The sequence below is a fragment of the Bos mutus genome, chromosome 18, assembly GCF_027580195.1.
Source record: "Bos mutus isolate GX-2022 chromosome 18, NWIPB_WYAK_1.1, whole genome shotgun sequence".
Classification (NCBI taxonomy): domain Eukaryota; kingdom Metazoa; phylum Chordata; class Mammalia; order Artiodactyla; family Bovidae; genus Bos; species Bos mutus.
Genome location: NC_091634.1, coordinates 22755801 through 22776303, shown reverse-complemented (window position 1 = coordinate 22776303; position 20503 = coordinate 22755801). Strand labels below are relative to the sequence as shown.

At 38.2% G+C, this 20503-nt stretch overlaps 1 protein-coding gene across 1 annotated transcript in view; it reads left to right on the top strand.

Moving 5' to 3' along the window:
- The window catches only part of HYDIN (HYDIN axonemal central pair apparatus protein), a 339548-nt gene that overhangs the window by 10477 nt on the left and 308568 nt on the right, over positions 1-20503 (top strand). Inside the window, 2 exon segments of the mRNA XM_070388036.1 lie at positions 18459-18616; positions 19622-19747. Of these exon segments, the coding sequence (XP_070244137.1) occupies positions 18482-18616; positions 19622-19747 (261 nt within the window). The 5' untranslated portion in view covers positions 18459-18481.

Here is a 20503-nt window from a genome sequence, read left to right as displayed (position 1 = left end):
ACGTTGGTCATAACTTTTCTTCCAAGGAGCAAGCATCTTTTAATTTCATGGCTGCAATCACCATCTGCAGTGATTTTGGAGCCCAAAAATATAAAGTCTGTATCTATTTCCACTGTTTCCCCATCTATTTGCCATGAAGTGATGGGACTAGATGCTATGATCTTAGTTTTGTGAATGTTGAGCTTTAAGCCAACTTTTTCACTCTCCTCTTTTACTTTCACCAAGAGGCTCTTTAGTTCTTCTTCACTTTCTGCCCTAAGGGTGGTGTCATCTGCATATCTGAGGTTGTTGATATTTCTCTTGGCAATCTTAATTCCAGCTTGTGCTTCATCTAGCCCAACATTTCTCATGATGTTCTCTGCATATAAGTTAAACAAGCAGGGTGACAATATACAGCCTTGATGTACTCCTTTCCTAATTTGGAACCAGTCTATTGTTCCATGTCCAGTTCTAACTGCTGCTTCCTGACCTGCATACAGATGTCTCAAGAGGCAGGTCAGTTGGTCTGGTATTCCCATGCTTTAAGAACTTTCCACAGTTTGTAGTGATCCACACAGTCAAAGCCTTTGGCATAGTTAATAAAGCAAAAATAGGTGTTTTTCTGGAACTATCTTGCCTTTTCAATGATCCAACGGATGTTGACAATTTGATCTCTGGTTCCTCTGCCTTTTCTAAATCCAGCTTGAACATGTGGAACTTCACAGTTCATGTGCTGTTGAAGCCTGGCTTGGAGAATTTTGAGCATTACTTTACTAGCGTGTGAGGTGAGTGCAATCGTGTGCTAGTTTGAGCATTCTTTGGCATTGCCTTTCTTTGGGATTGGTTCCAGTCCTGTGGCCACTGCTGAGTTTTCCAAATTTGCTGGCGTATTGAGTGCAGCACTTTCACAGCATTATCTTTTAGGATTTGAAATGACTCAGTTGGAATTCCATCACCTCCACTAGCTTTGTTCATAGTGATGCTTCCTAAGGCCCACTTCACTTTGCATTCCAGGATGTCTGGCTCTAGGTGAGTGATCACACCATTGTGATTATCTGGGTCATGAAGATCTTTTTTGTAGAGTTCTTCTGTGTATTCTTGCCACCTCTTCTTAATATCTTCTGCTTCTGTTACCTTCTATATTCTGTTTCTATCTTCTACTGTCTGTAGTTTCTGTTAACTTTGCTCATGGTGTCTTGTTTTCTTGTGTGAGGTCTTGTTTTTTTTTTCTTCATTGTCCTTGAAATATTATTTGTAGGGATTTTAGTTTTTTAGTCTCTGATAGGATGGTGCCTTCCTTCATAGGAGATTTGTATTTGCTTCTGCCAGGCACCTCAGGATTTGTTAGTCTGGGACGACCCTGAACCTAGCTCATGACTTGAAGTTCTGTGGACAACTTAAGTGATAGGACCTGGGCTGCAGATTTGAGTCAGAAGTGACCCCACCTTTTCAGATATTTTTTCCCTCTTGTTTTTCTTTTTATTCTCTTTCTCTTTTTAGCACCATGATAGATTTTATTGTGGCTTCCTGGGGATGGTGATGGAGTCGTCAGTTTTCATTGTGGGCCCCAGGCTAAGGTGAAAAATGTCTCTAATTGTACTTCCCATCTTGAGTGGAGTGTGATCATTGTTTCTTATGTTATTGCCCACCAAGGTCACCAAAACCAAAGCCCAAATTTATCTGGATTAGCAAATGCCCTAAGGCAGAAGTTGGTATGCGTTCTAGTGCTTTGCTCACTTCTCTGGTGTTTGATTTCCTTTAGATTTTGGTCTGGAAATTGTTGACTATATTGAAAACTCTTTAATACTTTAGAGGAGATTAAATTTTTTTTTAAGGATTCCCTCATAGCTCAGTCGGTGAACAATCTGCTTGCAATGCAGGAGATCTGGTTTGACTGTTGGGTCAGGAAGATCCCCTGGAGAAAGAATTTTCAGTTGTGTTCATAGGACTTGTTGGTTCACCTGTTACCTGCCGTTACCGGAAATGGAGGTCCTGTTTAGTTTTAGAAGAAAGTTTATAGTTGTTCTGAATTGAGATATAGGCTGGATACAGATATTTTTCTTACTGTTAATGGGAATCGATCTGGCCAAGCCCTTTGAAAGCACCACACGCAGAATTTTCTAGTCAATATATAACACTGTGATGACCGAAAGAAGAAAAATGGCCCTGTAATACACTAGAGAGCTCAAGTATAGTGTTTTAGTTTGTAACCAATCTCTGTCATTGGTTTTCATTACTGAATTCTATTATGACAGCCATCCAATATGAATTAAAAGAATTCCATTTGACATTTTAATAAAAGGTGGACATGCAGGATTTAACAAGTAGCTGCTTGTGAGGGTGTATGAGACAGTGATCAGTGTGGAAAGCTCTCTGTTGAGCAGGGTCGGGCAGGTGCTGCTCACTTTCTTCTGGGGTTCACCACATCCTTAATGGCCAGTGGAGACTGATGAAAGCATTGGTCCCTTTCTTCACTCATGTTTGTTGAAACCATGGAAGGGTCACTGAGTAAATCCAGATTTGCTCTTATGTGAATGGCTTGCTTTTATTAAAGAGACTCTGTGAAGGGAAATCTGATTCCCAGGCATTATTTTTGTCAGAGAATTTGGTTAACAAATAAGATCACTTTTGAATAATGTTGCAAATAACTCTAAGTTGTTAGTACTTGGAGAAAATAATGTAAAATGTATCAATTTCTGTAAAGGATTTTTCTGTGTAGCCCTCTATAGACTTTCATCCTTCAAAGTGTGAAAATGAAATAATTTTAGTTCTTTCTTCTGGACTCACACATTCTGGATGACCAGAATATTTGGACCCATGTGAGCTTCTGCAGAGACCTTGTCACGTGCCAGTCATGTTCAAATATGGGCTTGGTAAGAGCAGAATAATTTATATATGGAATTCCTGTCCTGGGTTTTATAATCTCATATCTGATGACTTTTCATGATTTCCAGATTTCTAGGCATCCTGGAGAGTATATCTGATGGTACAAATGAATTTATCTATATAGTATATATAAATACAAAATGTATAAACTTACTCTCTCATATCCTAATAGAAGTGAGGCATTTTCTACTATTTTTGGAAATAAAACTCGTGTCTTTGCATAGTAGTTATTTATAAATCATCCGCCTAATTGCCAGGAGTAATTTTCAGGTAAATGTAAAAGTCCTAAAAATATAACAGTTATCACTAGAGAGTGTCAGATTTCAAGTGACAGAATCTTACTTCAAATTTCAGTACTGCTCAAACAAAATAAGAAATTTATTAGTTTGTGTAGTTGGGACACTAAGACACTAGGATGGCTCATAAGATCAAAAGATGAACTGTAGATATCAGGGCCTCAAAGTTTAGAACTGCTTTCAATATGATTATGATTCACTTATATTCATCTTTGTTCCCACCTGTCATCCATGCATCCTGCTGACATTTCTGCTTTTATCTACATGGCATTGTCCTGCAGAAAACTTTCTCCATGTAGTGGAGAAGATGCCTGCTGATATCTTTAAATTCATTTTCAGCCCAGAAGGTCCAAAGAAAGAACTTCTCTTTCTCAGTGTTCAACTATCATGCAATAGAAGATTCCAGTTGACATTATTAGGGTCACATTGCTCACACTCAGGAACAACCAGAGCATAGGAAAACAGATTACCATGATTGGCCACGTCTGCCTCTGCCTCTGGAGAGGGCAGTAGGTTCTTATAGAAGGAACAAGAATGGGAGGGAGAAATAATACTGGACAACTCAAATCCTTTACAAAAATAGATTGTTTAAAAGCATTAAATACTGTTAAAAAGTATTCCTAATTGAGTATGCATTCTTGAATCCAAGTAACATAAGCAGATTTGAGAAAATGATCCACTAAACCCATTGTAGTATCATATGAGAAGATATTTTCTCATGTTAGAAAAATTCTGTAGAGGAATTGATACAGCACGCTGGAGAGAGAACAATTGAATTAGAGATTTTTTTTTTTTTTTGGTTAGGAAGAGAAATTAATACACCCAAGATTTTCCTTTGCTTAGTTAGATTTCTTTCACAAAGAAGTCATTAAGAGATCATAGACCGTAGCTTATTTTTAAATTATTTTTTATTTTTGCTAAACCAGCAGGAGTGCCATTTCATCTGTTATTATTAAAATAAGTCTTCATTGATGTAATGGTTAGATCCAAAAAAGGGATTTTAGTTAGCAGTAAATGATAATTTCAAAATCTCTTCTTCACTGCAACAAATTCAAGAATACATTTGAATCAGTTCTACTGAGGTGGATGAAACTGGAGCCTATTATACAGAGTGAAGTAAGCCAGAAAGAAAAACACCAATACAGTATACTAACGCATATATATGGAATTTAGAAAGATGGTAACAATAACCCTGTGTGTGAGACAGCAAAAGAGACACAGATGTATAGAACAGTCTTTTGGACTCTGTGGGAGAGGGGGGGGGGAATGATTTGGGAGAATAGCATTGAAACATGTATAATATCATATAAGAAATGAATCGTCAGTCCAGGTTTGATGCAGGATACAGGAAGCTTGGGGCTGGTGCACTGGGACGACCCAGAGGGATGGTACAGAGAGGGAGGTGGGAGGGGGTTCAGGATGGGGAACATGTGTACACCCGTGGCGAATGCATGTTGATGTATGGCAAAACCAATACAATATTGTAAAGAAAAAAAAATAATAAAAAAATTAAAAAAAACCTCAACATCATAAATAAATATGCATTTGTTTATGAATTTTCTACAATGAAAATAATATGATTGCCTAGCATTCATAAGCATATAAAATAGATTACTTTTGAGTGATGTGCATTTGTATGTGGATTGAAGCAAATTCTCCAAATGAACATTCATCATGTGTTTCATGAAACCAAAGGCATTCAGAAACCAAAGGCATTCTCACTGTGCTTTTGCAAGCCTACTGGTTTTTAGACTCTGGTGGTAACAGAATCAATGGCATATAAATTAGCAGTTATTTTATTTTAGTAAAGCAAACATGGATTTAAAATAGCTTGTCTGCCATGCTTAAATTAGTATATTTGACAAAATGAACAGGTCTGTCAAAAACTGCTTTTACATGTTATGGTCTGGAACCATAACTCTCAAGTTATTTATGCTATAGTAATACATTACATTAATCAATTGAAGAAAGAAGGGAAAATCACTAGACCATTCGAGTATGACCTAAATCAAATCCCTTATGACTATACAGTGGAAGTGACAAATAGATTCAAGGGATTAGATCTGATAGACAGAGTGCCTGAAAAACTATGGACAGAGGTTTATGACATTGTACAGGAGGCAGGGGTCAAGACCATCCCTAAGAAAAGGAAATGCAAAAAGGCAAAATGGTTGTCTGAGGAGGGCTTACAAATAGCTATGAAAAGAAGAGAAGTGAAAGGCAAAGAGGAAAAGGAAAGGTATACCCATTTGAATGCAGAGTTCCAAAGAATGGCAAAGAGAGATAAGAAAGCTTTCCTCAGTGATCAGTGCAAAGAAATAGAGGAAAACAATAGAGTGGGAAAGACTAGAGATCTCTTCAAGAAAATTGGAGATACCAAGGGAACATTTCATGCAGAGATGGGCACAATAAAGGACAGAAATTGTATGGTGTTCCTGCCTGGAGAATCCCAGGGACAGGGGAGCCTGGTGGGCTGCTGTCTATGGGGTCGCACAGAGTTGGGACACGACTGAAGCGACTTAGCAGCAGCAGCAGCAACAGAAGCAAAAGATATTAAGAAGAGGTGGCAAGAATACACAGAAGAACTATACAAAAAAGGTCTTCACGACCCAGATAATCACGATGGTGTGATCACTCACCTAGAGCCAGACATCCTGGAATGCAAAGTCAAATGGGCCTTAGGAAGCATCACTATGAACAAAGCTAGTGGAGGTGATGGAATTCCAACTGAGTCATTTCAAATCCTAAAAGATAATGCTGTGAAAGTGCTGCACTCAATACGCCAGCAAATTTGGAAAACTCAGCAGTGGCCACAGGACTGGAACCAATCCCAAAGAAAGGCAATGCCAAAGAATGCTCAAACTAGCACACGATTGCACTCACCTCACACGCTAGTAAAGTAATGCTCAAAATTCTCCAAGCCAGGCTTCAACAGCACATGAACTGTGAAGTTCCAGATGTTCAAGCTGGATTTAGAAAAGGCAGAGGAACCAGAGATCAAATTGCCAACATCCATTGGATCATTGAAAAAGCAAGAGAGTTCCAGAATAGTGTCTACTTTTGCTTTATTGACTATGCCAAAGGCTTTGACTGTGTGGATCACTACAAACTGTGGAAAGTTCTTAAAGCATGGGAATACCAGACTACCTGACCTGCCTCTTGAGACATCTGTATGCAGGTTAGGAAGCAGCAGTTAGAACTGGACATGGAACAACAGACTGATTCCAAATTAGGAAAGGAGTACATCAAGGCTGTATATTGTCACCCTGCTTATTTAACTTATATGAAGGGTACATCATGAGAAATGCTGGACTGGATGAAGCACAAGCTGGAATCAAGATTTTCAGGAGAAATATCAATAACCTCAGATAATGCAGATGGCACCACTCTTATGGCAGGAAGTGAAGAAGAACTAAAGAGCCTCTTGATGAAAGTGAAAGAGGAGAGTGAAAAAGTTGGCTTAAAGCTCAACATTCAGAAAACGAAGATCATGGCATCCGGTCCCATCACTTCATGGTAAATAGATGGGGAAACAGTGGAAATAGTGACAGACTTTATATTTTTGGGCTCCAAAATCACTGCAGATGGTGACTGCAGCCATGAAATTAAAAGATGCTTGCTCCTTGGAAGAAAAGTTATGACCAACATAGATGGCATATTCAAAAGCAGAGACATTACTTTGCCAACAAAGGTCCATGTAGTCAAAGCTATGGTTTTTCCATTAGTCATGTATGGATGTGAGAGTTGGACTATAAAGAAAGCCGAGCGCTGAAGAATTGATGCTTTTCAACTATGGTGCTGGAGAAGATGCTTGAGAGCCCCTTGGACTGCAAGGAGATCAAACCAGTCAACCCTAAAGGAAATCAGTCCTGAATATTCATTGAAATGACTGATGCTGAAGCTGAAACTCCAATTCTTTGGCCATCTGATGTGAAGAACTGACTCATTTGAAAGACCCTGATGCGGGGAAAGATTGAAGGTGGGAGGAGAAAGGGATGACAGAAGATGAGGTGGTTGGATGGCATCATCGACTCAATGAACATGAGTTTGAGTAAGCTCCAGGAGTTGGTGATGGACAGGGAAGCCTGGTGTGCTGCAGTCCATGGGGTCACAAAGAGTTGGACACGACTGAGTGACTGAACTGAACTGGACTGATCATTGAGACAGAAAACAATAAATGATTAAACTGACCATTAATCATTAAACAAATATTTATTGATTCCTGTTAATATATTAGGTTATATACTAGTGGTGAGCACAATGGTTGAGGTGTCTGAACTCAGAGAACTTGCTCTCTGGTGAAGACAGATGTAAAAATCTAGTTACACAGGCAATTTATTCATTATATGAGAAGTGCAATTACTCTCAGAACATATAACACGGGGCCTTTCAGGGTGGTCAGGGAAGGCTTTCTAGAGGCAGTGATGTTTCAACTGAGACCTATAGGATGAGTCCAAGCAGGGGAAAGGGTATAGAATGGCAGGAGATAGTTTCAGAATTGTTATCCCTAAGTAACCCTATAGTTGGATCAGGGGAAATGGAGAAGCCTGAGAACCTAGTCAAAATGGGGACAGAGTGTACCAGTAGGGCTAATGGACTTGGAAGAAGAGGCTGGGTATTCCAGAGATGAGAACAGTGCATTTCACCGTGTCATCTGAGGGTGTCTGTGATAAGTGAGTCTCATAATCCAGATCCATATATGGATCAAGACTCTTTCTGAAAGACAAAGGCCCGTCTAGTCAGAGATATGGTTTTTCCAGTAGTCATGTATGGATGTGAGAGTTGGACCATAAAGAAGACTGAGTGCTGAAGAATTGATGCTTTGAACTGTAGTGTTGGAGAAGACTCTTTAGAGTCCCTTGGACTGCAACGAGATCAAACCAGTCAACCCTAAAGGAAATCAGTCCTGAATGTTCATTGGAAGGACTGATGCTGAAGCTCCAATACTTTGGCCACCTGATGCTAAGAGCCAACTCATTAGAAAAGACCCTGATGCTGGGAAGGATCGAAGGCAAAGAAGAGAAGGGGATGACAGAGGACGAGATCATCACTGATTCAACAGACATGAGTTTGAGCAAGCTCCGGGAGTTGGTGATGGACAGGGAAGCCTGGTGTGCTGCAGTCCATGGAGTCGCTAGGAGTCGGACACGACTGATCGACTTCACTTTCACTTTTCACTTTCATGCATTGGAGAAGGAAATGGCAACCCACTCCAGTGTTCTTGCCTGGAGAATCCCAGGGATGGGGGAGGCTGGTGGGCTGCCGTCTCTGGGGTCACACAGAGTCAGACACGACTGAAGCGACTTAGCAGCAGCAGCAGCAGCAGCAAGGTGAAAAGGAGCTAGAAAAACATGCCTTTGGTTGCTTGATAGACAAATTTAAAATGTTTACTTTCGGGCACTTAAATAGCTGCAAGTAGATGCACTAAGTGTGCATCTCAGCTAATGGTAATTGTATCTCAACTTTTACCTGAAATGAGACAATCAAGATGTCAAGATATCAGCTCTGTATATCTTAGATAAGTGGCATGAATGGGATATCCAGGTAATTTCAAACATCAAGCCTCTAAGTAGACGTCCTCTTGTCCTGGGTGCTGTTTGTATTGTGAGTATTTTATATTTTATCTTCAAAGTTTCAAAAAAGTTGGCGTATTGGAAGATTCTTTAGGCGTTGGTTAGGATTTCTCCCTTTATACCATCTACACTCAGTGAATGAGGATTTCTGCTTCTAAGAATGGTAGACTAGGTAATACAGGCCCACCCTCCTGCTGAGGGTGACTGGAAAAAGTGGACAGATTATAAACAAAGGCCTGCTTCAATTCACTAGAAGGTTAATGAATAGTGAAGTTATCAGGCCACATCCAAGGGCAACAGCAACCCAGGGACTATCCTTTTATAATAAACCAGTGATCTAGTAAGTAAAATGTTTCTCTGAGTTCTGAGGGCCACCGTAGCAAACTAATTGAACCTGAGGCTGGGGTTGTGGAAACTTCTGATTTACAGTCAGTGGGTCAGAAGCACACACGCTGGGCTTGCGACTAGTGTCTGAAGAGTGGAGGCAGTCTATAGGACTAACACTTAACCTTTGGGATTTGATGCCATCTCTATGTAGATAAATTACTTGCTATTGTGGGGGACACCCCTCCTGCCCCCGCCACACCACACACACAAACACACATGCATGTTGGAATTGGTGACCGGAACAAAATACAAAATACATCTCTATTTTTCTTTTCTTGAGCCTGGTCAAATAAGAGGATTCTTTCTGAAATTTGTCTCTCTTTTATCTGCCTAGGCTATAAGCCACACATCCTGCAGAGACAGATTGTTTTCAGGACGTATTTCAGGGGAAAAGAGCAAAGCCCAATATGAAACCTATGAAATTGAAGAAGTCCAATTTAAAAGAGATCTGACACATAAGAAACCAAGAAGCATAGCAGCTTTAGAAACAGAAGAAAACCAGAAGCAGCAGCAGGATTAAAATATGAAAATTAATCCTTTTACTCCAAGTGCCTAGAGAACCCGTCAGTGGTAACAAGTCATGTTGCATTTACTTGAGCATTTTCTGCATTTTTTTTTCCTTCGATATTTTCCTGCTAAAATGGTACTTTGGGGTAAAGAAATATTTATCAACATCCCAGAGTATGTAATGACCCCTGTCCTCACTTTAGCAGTAGCAGAACCTGAAGACATGTGAGCAGTTTCATATAATGCTCTTACTTATTTTTAGCAAGCAAAGTTTAATTAAATGGAATTTCCATCTTTTCTAGTTTTTTTTAAACCAAACTTTCTGCTAGTAACACTAAGAACAATTCTATTTACTGTACAAAGTGACATACAGTTATTATGTCATTTAATCCTCCTAATAAACATATGAGATAAATGTGGAAGATGGCTTCCAAGATGGCTCCCAATGACCCTTCCTTCCTGGTAATTATGTCCCTGTGTGGCCTCTCATATGGAATAGGGCTGATCTGTGTGGCTAATAGATCTTGCCCAAATGAGAGTATGTGACTGCTGGGCCACAGAGGACACAGCGCAGCTTCTCCCATTGTCTCTGGGACTACTCTCTGTGGAAGTAGTCAGTCATCGTGCCATGAGGACACTTAAGCATCCCTGTTGAGAGGCCCATGAGAGAAGGGACTGAAATCAGGAGAAGAAAGGCATTCTAGGTGTTATGTATAAGTCTGGAGGTGTGTGAGCCCCTGAGACTTTGTGAATTGTGAGTTGAGCATAAAGTGCAAGAAGGGCAGGTTTCTGGAATGGATGTCATGCTGAGAACCTTATGGAGTATTCCGGACTAAAGGATTTTAGGTAGGGAAATGGCATTACCAGGTTTTCCCTTTAGAATAGTCACTGTGGCTGCAGTGTAGAGAGTGACTAGGCTGTGGGGGTGGAGTGGGAGTGGAGACCCAATTCTGGAGGCAGGGAGGTCAGTTAAGGTGTTGCAGTCACCGAGACAAGCCATGGGAGTAACATTAACAAAGGAAGGCAGCAGGGATAAAAAGGCATAGGTGAATTTGTGAGATATTAGGGGATGGAATCTCAGGGTAGAGGCAGAATAGTGTCACCTTTGAGAGTGTGGACTCTGGAACCAGCATGACTCTTCTCCTTGCAGCTCTCCCCTTTCCTAGTGTGGGAACTGGGGCAGGCTACTTACCTCCTCTGTGCCTCTGTTTCCTTATCTGGGATATGGGGAGACTAATAGCACCCACGTCTAGGTGGTTGTAGTGATACACAGGTGATTGATAGGTATGTGGTATTATTTAATCATGGTATTAATTTGCGTTTTCCTGATATCTGGTAATGTTGAACAACTTTTCACATGCTTTTTGCGCTTGATACATCTTATTTGCCCTTGTCTATTTTCTAATTGGATTGTGTGTTAGGTAGAATAATGTCACTTTTCCACCAAGTATGTCCATGTTGAGTCTTCCAATCCATGAACATAGATCTCCTTTTTACTTAGATGCTTTCTGATTTTTTAAATTGGCTCTTTGTCATTTTTAGTATACAAGTCTTGTATATGTTTTGTTCAACTTACTTTGTTTTTGAAGGAATGACAGTTACAAATGGTATCATATTTTGGTTTCCACATCTTTATTGTTAGTATATAGAAATGTGAATGATGTTTGTGTGTTTATACTCACTTGTTAGTTCTAGGAGGTTTGTTGTAGATTCTTTGGGAATATCTATATAGACAGGCCATCTGCATCTAAGGAGAGTTTTTTTCCTTGTTTTCTGCTCTATATGTTTTTTATTTCTTTTTTTTTTTTTCCTTCTTCTAGCACTGACTAGAACTTCTAATACTATGTCTGATAGTCATGGTTAGAGTGGACCTCCTTGCCTTGTCCTCAGTCTTTATGGGGAAAGCATGCAGTCTTTTGCCATTCAGGACGATGTCAACTGGGCTTCCCAGGTGGCTCAGTGGTAAAGAATCTTCCTGCCAGTGCAGGAGTTGGGGGTTCGATCCCGGAGAAGGAAATGGCCTATCCACTCCAGTACTCTCGCCTGGGAAATCCCATGGACAGGTGAGACTGGTGTGCTACAGTCCATGGTGTTGCAAAGGAGTTGGATATGACTTAGTGACTAATCAGCAACAGGGATGTCAGCTGTAAAGTTTTTTGTATATTTTCTTTATTATGTTCCTCTATATTCCTAGTTTTCTGGGAGTTTTTCTTATCGTGAATGTTGTTGAATTTTGCCAGATGCTTTTACTACATAAATTGATATGATCATATGATGTTTCTTCTTTAGCCTGCTAATGTGATGGATTACATTGAAATTTGAGTGTTTAACTAGACTTATATTCCTGGAATTAAACTATTTGGTCATGGCATATAATTATTTTTCATATTGCTAAATAACTTGTTAGGATTTTGATAATATTTTGTTAAACTTTTTTTTCACTTATATTCATGACAGATACTGGTTTTTAGGTGTTTTTTGGGTATTACTTTCTTTGTCTGGTTTTGTCTTAGGCCTCATAAAATGAATTGTGAAATGTTCCCTTCTTTTCCATTTTATGAAAACGATTGGTAGTATTGGTGTTAATTCTTCTTTAAATGTTTCCTATAATTCTCCAGTGAAACCATCTATGCCTAGAGATTTCTTTTTTTTTTTTTTTGAGTTATAAAATTATGAATTCTTTTTCCATAATACTTTGAGTTATTCAGATTATCTGTTCATATTAAGTTGTGGTAGTGTGTTTGAGAAATGGAAGCAATACATCTAAGCTGTCATATTTATGAGTGTGCAGTTGTTTATAGTGTTTCCTTATTATTCTTCTGATATCTATATGGTTTGTCCTTTTTTATTAAATTCCTAATATTGGTAGTTTGTGTCTTCTTTCTTTGCTGGAGGTTTGTCAGTATTATTGGTTTCTCCAGAGAATCAGATCTTTGATTAATTCTCTCTATTGCTTTTCTGTTTTTAATTTTACTGATTTCCGTTCTTTTCTTTATTATTTGCTCCTGTTTGCTTTTGTTTTGTTTGGTCATCTTTTTCTTTTTCTGGACGTATGTCTTAGATGACATAATTGACTTTTACTGTTTTCTAATCTAAAAAGCCTCTTGATGAAAGTGAAAGAGGAGAGTGAAAAAGTTGGCTTAAAGCTCAACATTCAGAAAATGAAGATCATGGCATCTGGTCCCATCACTTCATGGGAAATAGATGGGAAACAGTGGAAACAGTGTCAGACTTTATTATTTTTGAGCTCCAAAATCACTGCAGATGGTGACTGCAGCCATGAAATTAAAAGACGCTTACTCCTTGGAAGGAAAGTTATGACCAACCTAGACAGCATATTCAAAAGCAGAGATATTACTTTGCCAACAAAAGGTCTGTCTAGTCAAGGCTTTGGTTTTTCCAGTGGTCATGTATGGATGTGAGAGTTGGACTGTGAAGAAAGCTGAGCATCGAAGAATTGATGCTTTTGAACTGTGGTGTTAGAGAAGACTCTTAAGAGTCCCATGGACTGCAAGGAGATCCAACCAGTCCTAAAGGAGACCAGTGCTGGGTGTTCATGGGAAGGACTGATGCTGAGGCTGAAACTCCAGTACTTTGGCCACCTCATGCAAAGAGTTGACTCATTGGAAAAGACCCTGATGCTGGGAGGATTGGAGGCAGGAGGAGAAGGGGACGACAGAGGATGAGATGGCTGGATGGCATCACTGACTCAATGCACATGAGTTTGGGTGAACTCCGGGTATTGGTGATGGACAGGGAGGACTGGCGTGCTGCGGTTTATGGGGTCGCAAAGAGTCGGACACGACTGAGTGACTGCACTGAACTGAACTGAACTAAATCTAAATATTTAGTGTTATAACTTTCAACCTCCTCCAAATTTTGAACTGTTGTGTTTTCATTTTCATTCAATTCAACATACTTTTGGTTTTCCTTCTTTGATTTGTGTTTATTTAGAAATGTGTTGTTTAGTTTCTAAGTATTTGGAGATTTTGTGTTATCTTTCTGTTGTGTGTTTCTAATTTGATTTCACAGTGGTTAACCAGCACCCTCTGTATGATTCCAGTTCTTTTAATTTGTTGAATTTTATTTCGTGGCCTGGAAAATTATCTATCTTTGTATATGTTGCTTGGATACATGAAAAGCATGTACATTTCTGCTGCTGTTGGGCAGACTCTTCCATAAATATTGATTAAATCATGTTGGTTGTGTTATGTTCCTCTATATCTTGTTAATTTTCTGCTTAATACTCACGTTAATTGTTGAGAAAGGAATGTTGAAGTCTCCAACTACAATTGTGGATTTGTATAGTTGTTTTAATTTTTTGTGTCATATATTCTGAAGCTTGGTTCAAGTCATATATTTTAAAAGTTGTCTGGTGCATTTATAATTATGATTGTTGTGTCTTTTTGGTAGATTCACCCTTTGACATTACATAATGTCCCTTTTTGTTCCTGGTCATTTTCTTTGATTTGAAGTCAACTTTATCTAATATTACTATAGCCCTTCTTGCTTTCTTTTGACCAACATTTGCATGATATACCTCTTCCCTCCTTTTGCTTATAATCTATGTATGTCATTATTGTTGAAGCTATTCTCTTAATCATAATTATCGTCTCCATCCCCTCTCAGGTGTTCATGTTTGCACACAAGCACTATTTACTAGTTTAGTGAAGTGGGTCATTTTCCTGTAACATTTTCTGCATTCTTGATACGGCTTAATTATGTTCTTGCACGTGTTCCTCCATTTCCTGATCTCCTGTACCCTAGCTGGTAGATCTAGAGATTAATTAGATTTAGGTTAAGATTTTTGTTAATAGTGCTACACAGGTGGTGCTGTGTACTACATCACGTCAGGAGGCACATAATATGTCTGGTTTTCACTCTTTTAGTGTTAAGATTGATGTAGAGGGCTCAGGTGTTGTTAGCCTGTTTGAGCCATTATAAAGTTCTTTAACAACATTCTTCCTAATGGTTCTGGCATTGATGATCCTTCGTTTCATTAGAGGCTGAAAATGGTGATTATTTTTCTGTCATTTCTTCTGCATTTATTAGCTGGAGTTTGTCCATGAAGAATAATTTCCCCTCATAAACTATTTGGATAACTTATGATGCAATTTGTACAGAAAGGGACAGGATAAATGGTTGATTCTTCCCTGTTATTGTTTCCAAACTAATTAGTTTTGTGTCCTAGCAACTTCCAAAGGTGACCAGTGATTGTTTTTTAGTATCTTTTTTGAACTCAGAGTTTTAAAGAGGAATCCATTGCACACTTTGTTTTTTTTTTTTCCCAAATTGTCCTGTCTTTGGTGAATGAAAACTCCTTCAAGTTGTTCTGGGCTCCTTAGAATCAACCCCAGTAGCCTTTGGTAACGTCCTTGTCTTTCAGTATAGTAGAATGTCCCAAGTTCATCTTACACATTTCATGCCCCAGACCTTGAGTTACTCATTTCTCTAAGGAATATGGTTTCTTTTAGTGGGAAGTAGTATTTAAAGGCCACATTACGTCCTGGGACTGTCATTGCTTACTGAGCTTTCATTGCTTCGAGGGTCTTTCAGTAGGCAAGTTATTTAAAAGGAGAAAATAATCATGAGCTGAAACTCATATTTGCCATTTAAATTTAAGATTATAGTATTTCTTAATATAAGAACTTTTATGATTTTATTTTTTTTAATGTTGAAATGCTTGATTCCTAACAATATTGATATTGCTACTTGTTTTTAAAATATTATTACTAATATTAGGACGATAAGACTACTATCCAATGATGATATATAGTCAAAAATCATGTTTTAAGGTTGTTTAGAATAACTGTTTTCTCTATGTAGTTATGACAACAACTTGATATACAGCAAGGTTTATTTGTTTCACTTTTCAACTTTTAAGGATTGATTTTTTTTAATGTTTTAAAATATATTTTAACAGCTTTATTGAGATATAATAATTCACATTCAATTCAGGATGCAATTCATCCATTTAAAGTGTACATACAATTCACAGTTTTTAGTATATTTGCAAACATGTGCAATTATTACCATAGTCAGTTGTAAACATTTTCATTTCAAAAAGAAATCCCATACCTTTTAGTTATCACTCTTCTATCCCTTCATTCCTCCCAGACCTTTGCAATGACTAACCTACTTTTTCTCTATAGAGGTTGTCCTTTTCTGGTCACTTCATGTGAATGGACTCACACAATACATATTTTTGTGTGTGTGTGACTGGCTCATTTTACTTAACAAAATGTTTTTGAGGTTTTTCCAAGTCTCTGTGATCCAAGGGAGTGGTTCAGTCGCACCCTCGGTTCTGGGATTTTCACAAAGGTGTCTTGTCTATGGATAATTGCTGTTAATAGATGGTCTTTTTGTGAGTGGGACAGAAGTTGGCAACTACCTATTCTACCATGTTGGTGATATCACACTTCCTATTTATAATAATTATGTATATTGTATGTGATTTATCATTATTCTTTATTTAGTATGTCATCTTTGCTTTTTCTAAAATTCCTTTTGAAATTTAGGAACATTAATGTTTATGTTCAGCAGTTTTATTTCTTTGTAAACCCTTTATAGTGCCTATATTTTTATCTATTGCTGTATAACAAATTACTCCAGATTAATAGGTTAAAACAATATTTGTTTTCTCAGTTTCTATAGGTCAGGAGTCTAGAAGATGGTTAGCTGGGTGATTCCTACTTAGGGTCTCTCATGCATCTCCAATCAAGCTGTTGGCCCAGACTGCAGTCATCTCAAGGCTCAACCGGGGCTGGCAACTCTGCCTTCATTCCCATGGTTGTTGGCAGGACTTAGAAGACCCACTGCCAAGCCCACTCATGTCATTGCTGGCAGGCCTTGGTTCCTCACCACATGGGCCTCTCTATAGGTTTCTCAGTGTCCTTACAGTTAGTAACTGGTGATCCGAGAGAGAGCCAGACAGGGCCCAAGATGGTACCAGTTCTCTTTATAATTGATTTTACATGTGACATCCATCACTTGTGCTGTTTTATGTTTGTTACAATACCTAAGTACAGCCCACACGCAAGGGGAGAAGGATTATATAAATACCTGAATGCTTAGAAACAGGTATCATTGGCTGCCATCATAGGGGCTTTCTACCACAAATCCCTTAATTCTTCTTTATTCTATCTCATTAAATGGTTTGATTCCTACCTCTTATACCAACTACTACTAATCTTAATCTACTTTTTGGCTTTCTTTTCTTAATTTTCATGTAAAATTGTGTTCTTTTGGTTGGATGAGCCCATCCTCTATTATATTCTTCAGGAAGGGAACACGTTTGTAATATTCCCTGGGCTTTGGCGTGTTCAAAACTCCTTTTCTGTAGCCTTGATGATGGAAGGAGAGCTTGGTTGCTTGTAAAATCTCTGGCTCAGGCTTTTTAAAGTTTTTGGAAAATATTCCTCCTCTGTTTGCCCATTTCATGGATTGCTTTTACAAAGTGTACTGACATCTAGTTCTCTTTTTTTCATACATTATTTTGACTTTTTGTCTGGATGCTAATTTTAAAAATTCTTTACACTCTAGTAGTTCTTCCAAGATATGACTCAGAGTTGATCATTTTGGGTCAACCTTCCTGGGTAACCACCAATTCCTTTTGCTTGTTTTTTTAATGGAAAATTTTCTTAGATTATAGTTTTAAATATTAGTTCTCCTCCTCCAGTACTTTATTTTTCTTCTTCAGTGGCTCCAGTTATAGCATGTTAGAACTTCTTTAGCTGTTTTCTATTTCAATCATCTTTTTTTCTGATTGTTTTTCTTATTTTAAAATTTCATATTAATTTCTTTGGGTGTTTTATTGCTTTATTTCAGTGTACCTTATTACATTTTCATTCATATCTATTTTCCTTTATGCACCACTTTCCCTTCCAGTTTGGTCTGGTAATGCCTTACTGTCTTTTGAACTTTTAATGATTTTAAGGTTTTTTAATTTGATGTTATATCCAGCATTTCTCCCCCACAGGGTTAAAAAATCTAGGCTGCTATTACTAAAAATAGAAATCCCTACTTAGTCATAAGTGAAAGTGTGAAAGTGACCCTGTGGACTGACTATACAGTCCATGGAATTCTCCAGGCTAGAATACTGGAGTGGGTAGCCTTTCCCTTGTCCAGGGGATCTTCCCAACCCAGGGATCAAACCCAGGTCTCCTGCATTGCAGGCACGTTCTTTACCAGCTGAGCCACAAGGGAAGCCCCTACTTAGTCATAAATGGATTCCCAAAGTTGCAAATGTCCTAGTAGAAGTATAAGGAAATATATTCAATGGGGAAATGTCATATTTATTTGGTTTGGAGGTATTGGGCAGCTGATTAATGCCTTATTTATTACTATAAACTTCAGAACATTTTCAGAAACTTCTTCCCCATATCATCTCATGCCGCCTTTTTCAATTCTCTGCCAGCTGTGAAGGCCTGAAGCCTTATCTTTATTCTGTTTGAAGAGTGTCATGAGAGAGAATTGTCAAATAAGCAGATAAAGTAGCAAACTATGAAGTATATTTTTTGAGCAGTTTTTATCTGGGGAAGATAAAAAGTACCAAAATGTAAGAGCTGCTTGTGTTTTCATGTCTTCCCTGAGCTTAGTCCAGAATCACTTGTTTTGTCTAAAAGGGGTCCCAGAGTTTGGGATAAGGCTAACTCTAGACTGGCTCATGGAATAGACTCCTACAGTTAAGGCATTGGTTCCAAGTACTGGATGTATTTTTGAAGATCAGTATTTTCTAAACCTTCTTGTGTTTGAAAAACCTTCAAAAAATGTGACCTATATTCAGAAATTAACTGCATTTGTTCTAAAACTTTTTGTTTTTCATTCTTAGGTAAACAGAGGAAATAGCTAAAAATGACAAGTAGAAGTATCGAGGAGTCCATGGGGGCTGTTCATATGGGGTTGGTCAGAACACTTAAAGGATTCCAAAGCAAGATTTTACCACCCATGAGTCCAAAGGTGGTTGCAGAAGATGAAGTAAATCAAATGGTAATGTATCAGAGAATTTCAGAGTAAAGTAGCTCCTATGAGAGGAGAAGTATCTCTCAGAAAAATAGCTTTCTCCTCTGGAGAATGACAATGGCTGCCTGGCATTCTCAGAATATCAAACAGGATATCAAATATTCTCAGTTTAGTTAACATGGTAGCTTGCTACAGAGCATAGATACCTTTTAAAGCCTGGGAAGTTTTTGAAATTACATACATCAAAGTAGAGGCTTAAATTGCTTACGTTAATCGGTTGAAGACTATACAGACAAAGCAATGAATAGTAGTTGGTCTTGGGTAAGCCTTTGCTGGGTTATTTAAATGATAGGTAACATTTTTTCTCATAGGATTAGAAAGTGTTAAAGCATTTTATGTTCTTATTTGGGTAAGTGGATGTGACTGACTATTGTATCTGATGATCAGCTGAGAGCTCTTTGGAAACAAGGTATGCTCTTATGATTTCTAAAAAGTTCAAACTCATTCCTAGGCAGCACAGTCATACTTCCCAGATCTGTTACATTTTCTAAGACTTCTCTCTAACCAGGTATAACATGATAAACACCCAAAAGCTTTGCTTGCATGTTGTAACTTCGATTGAGAAATAGAAATGTCTCAGACTCTTTAGCTCTGAAGCCCTTAAGTGATTTTAGAAACCTAGAGTCTTATGCTCTTCTGAGCATAAATGTTAAGCTCATTGGACATGCTCCTGTGCAGTTTCTTGCCCTTCCTCTCCCCAACCCCATGTTCTTTTGTGTGATTCCTTTAAAATCATAAGGAAATGGCAACCATATGTCATTTCAAATTATTGTGCAAAAAGCTCAGAAGTGCATGGGTCCTTCTCTTGTTTGTATTATTTAGTTATTTTAAATGTTTTATAAGGGAACTTAGTGGCATTCCAGAATTATCCTGAAAGCTATAAACACAAATTATTCATTACTGGCAGTTAGGAAAACACTTTTTCAGTATTACCACTTATGAATCTTCAGCTCCTGTTGTTTTCAATTCTAGCTGACACCCTCGGAGTTCCTGAAGGAAATGTCCCTCACCACAGAGCAGAGACTGGCCAACACCCGTGTGATGTGCCGACCACAGATCATTCAACTTTTAGATATGAGGGAAACAACACATCAAAAGGTAGCTGCTTTCTGTTGTATTTGTGTATAAGGTAGATCCTGGAATAATGTGACTGTTCTAAAACAGTAAGAACTAAGCAGTACTTATTGTTTTGGGGCCGACTAATCCCTTATTGAATTTGTTTTATATATTCTTTTTCTACCTTTGTTGATGTTGGTATCTATAATTTGATACCAAGGATTGCAGAGTATAAGTAACTTCTGATTAGTCACATTTCTTCCTTAGCTACTTCTGAACACTATGGTTTACATAGTAAGAGTAATCCCAAGAATTATATTAGTCAAGCCCAGTTGGGTTATCTTTCTAGAAAAAGAAGTCCCTGCTTAACTGAGCTGTCATTACTAGCAAGGAGGAAGGAGGAATTGTTTATTAAAACAGGCATTTTTGTCTGTTCTGGCTCATTTCCAATAACAAATACATCCTTTTAGTCTGTAAAGAATAGCTATTTTGATGTTTCTATTTTTTTAATGTAAACCATATATTCCAGGCATTAGGAACATGTTTTTAGAGTGGGTCTTATTTCCTACTTTTAAATTAATTGCTTGAATTATACACTTCAGTTTGTATGCACAAATTATGGTATGAGCCTCCCTTAGTTGAACTCCTGGAGATTAGCCCCCTCTCTAAAGGTTCCTAGCTATTCCTGAGGGTTTTTCAGAGTGATTTCCCTCAAGAGGAGTGATTGCCTCAGGTTGTTTTGCTCTCTTTGGCATGCCATTGCCTCTCCTGTCTAGGATATGCATACAATTTACTCTT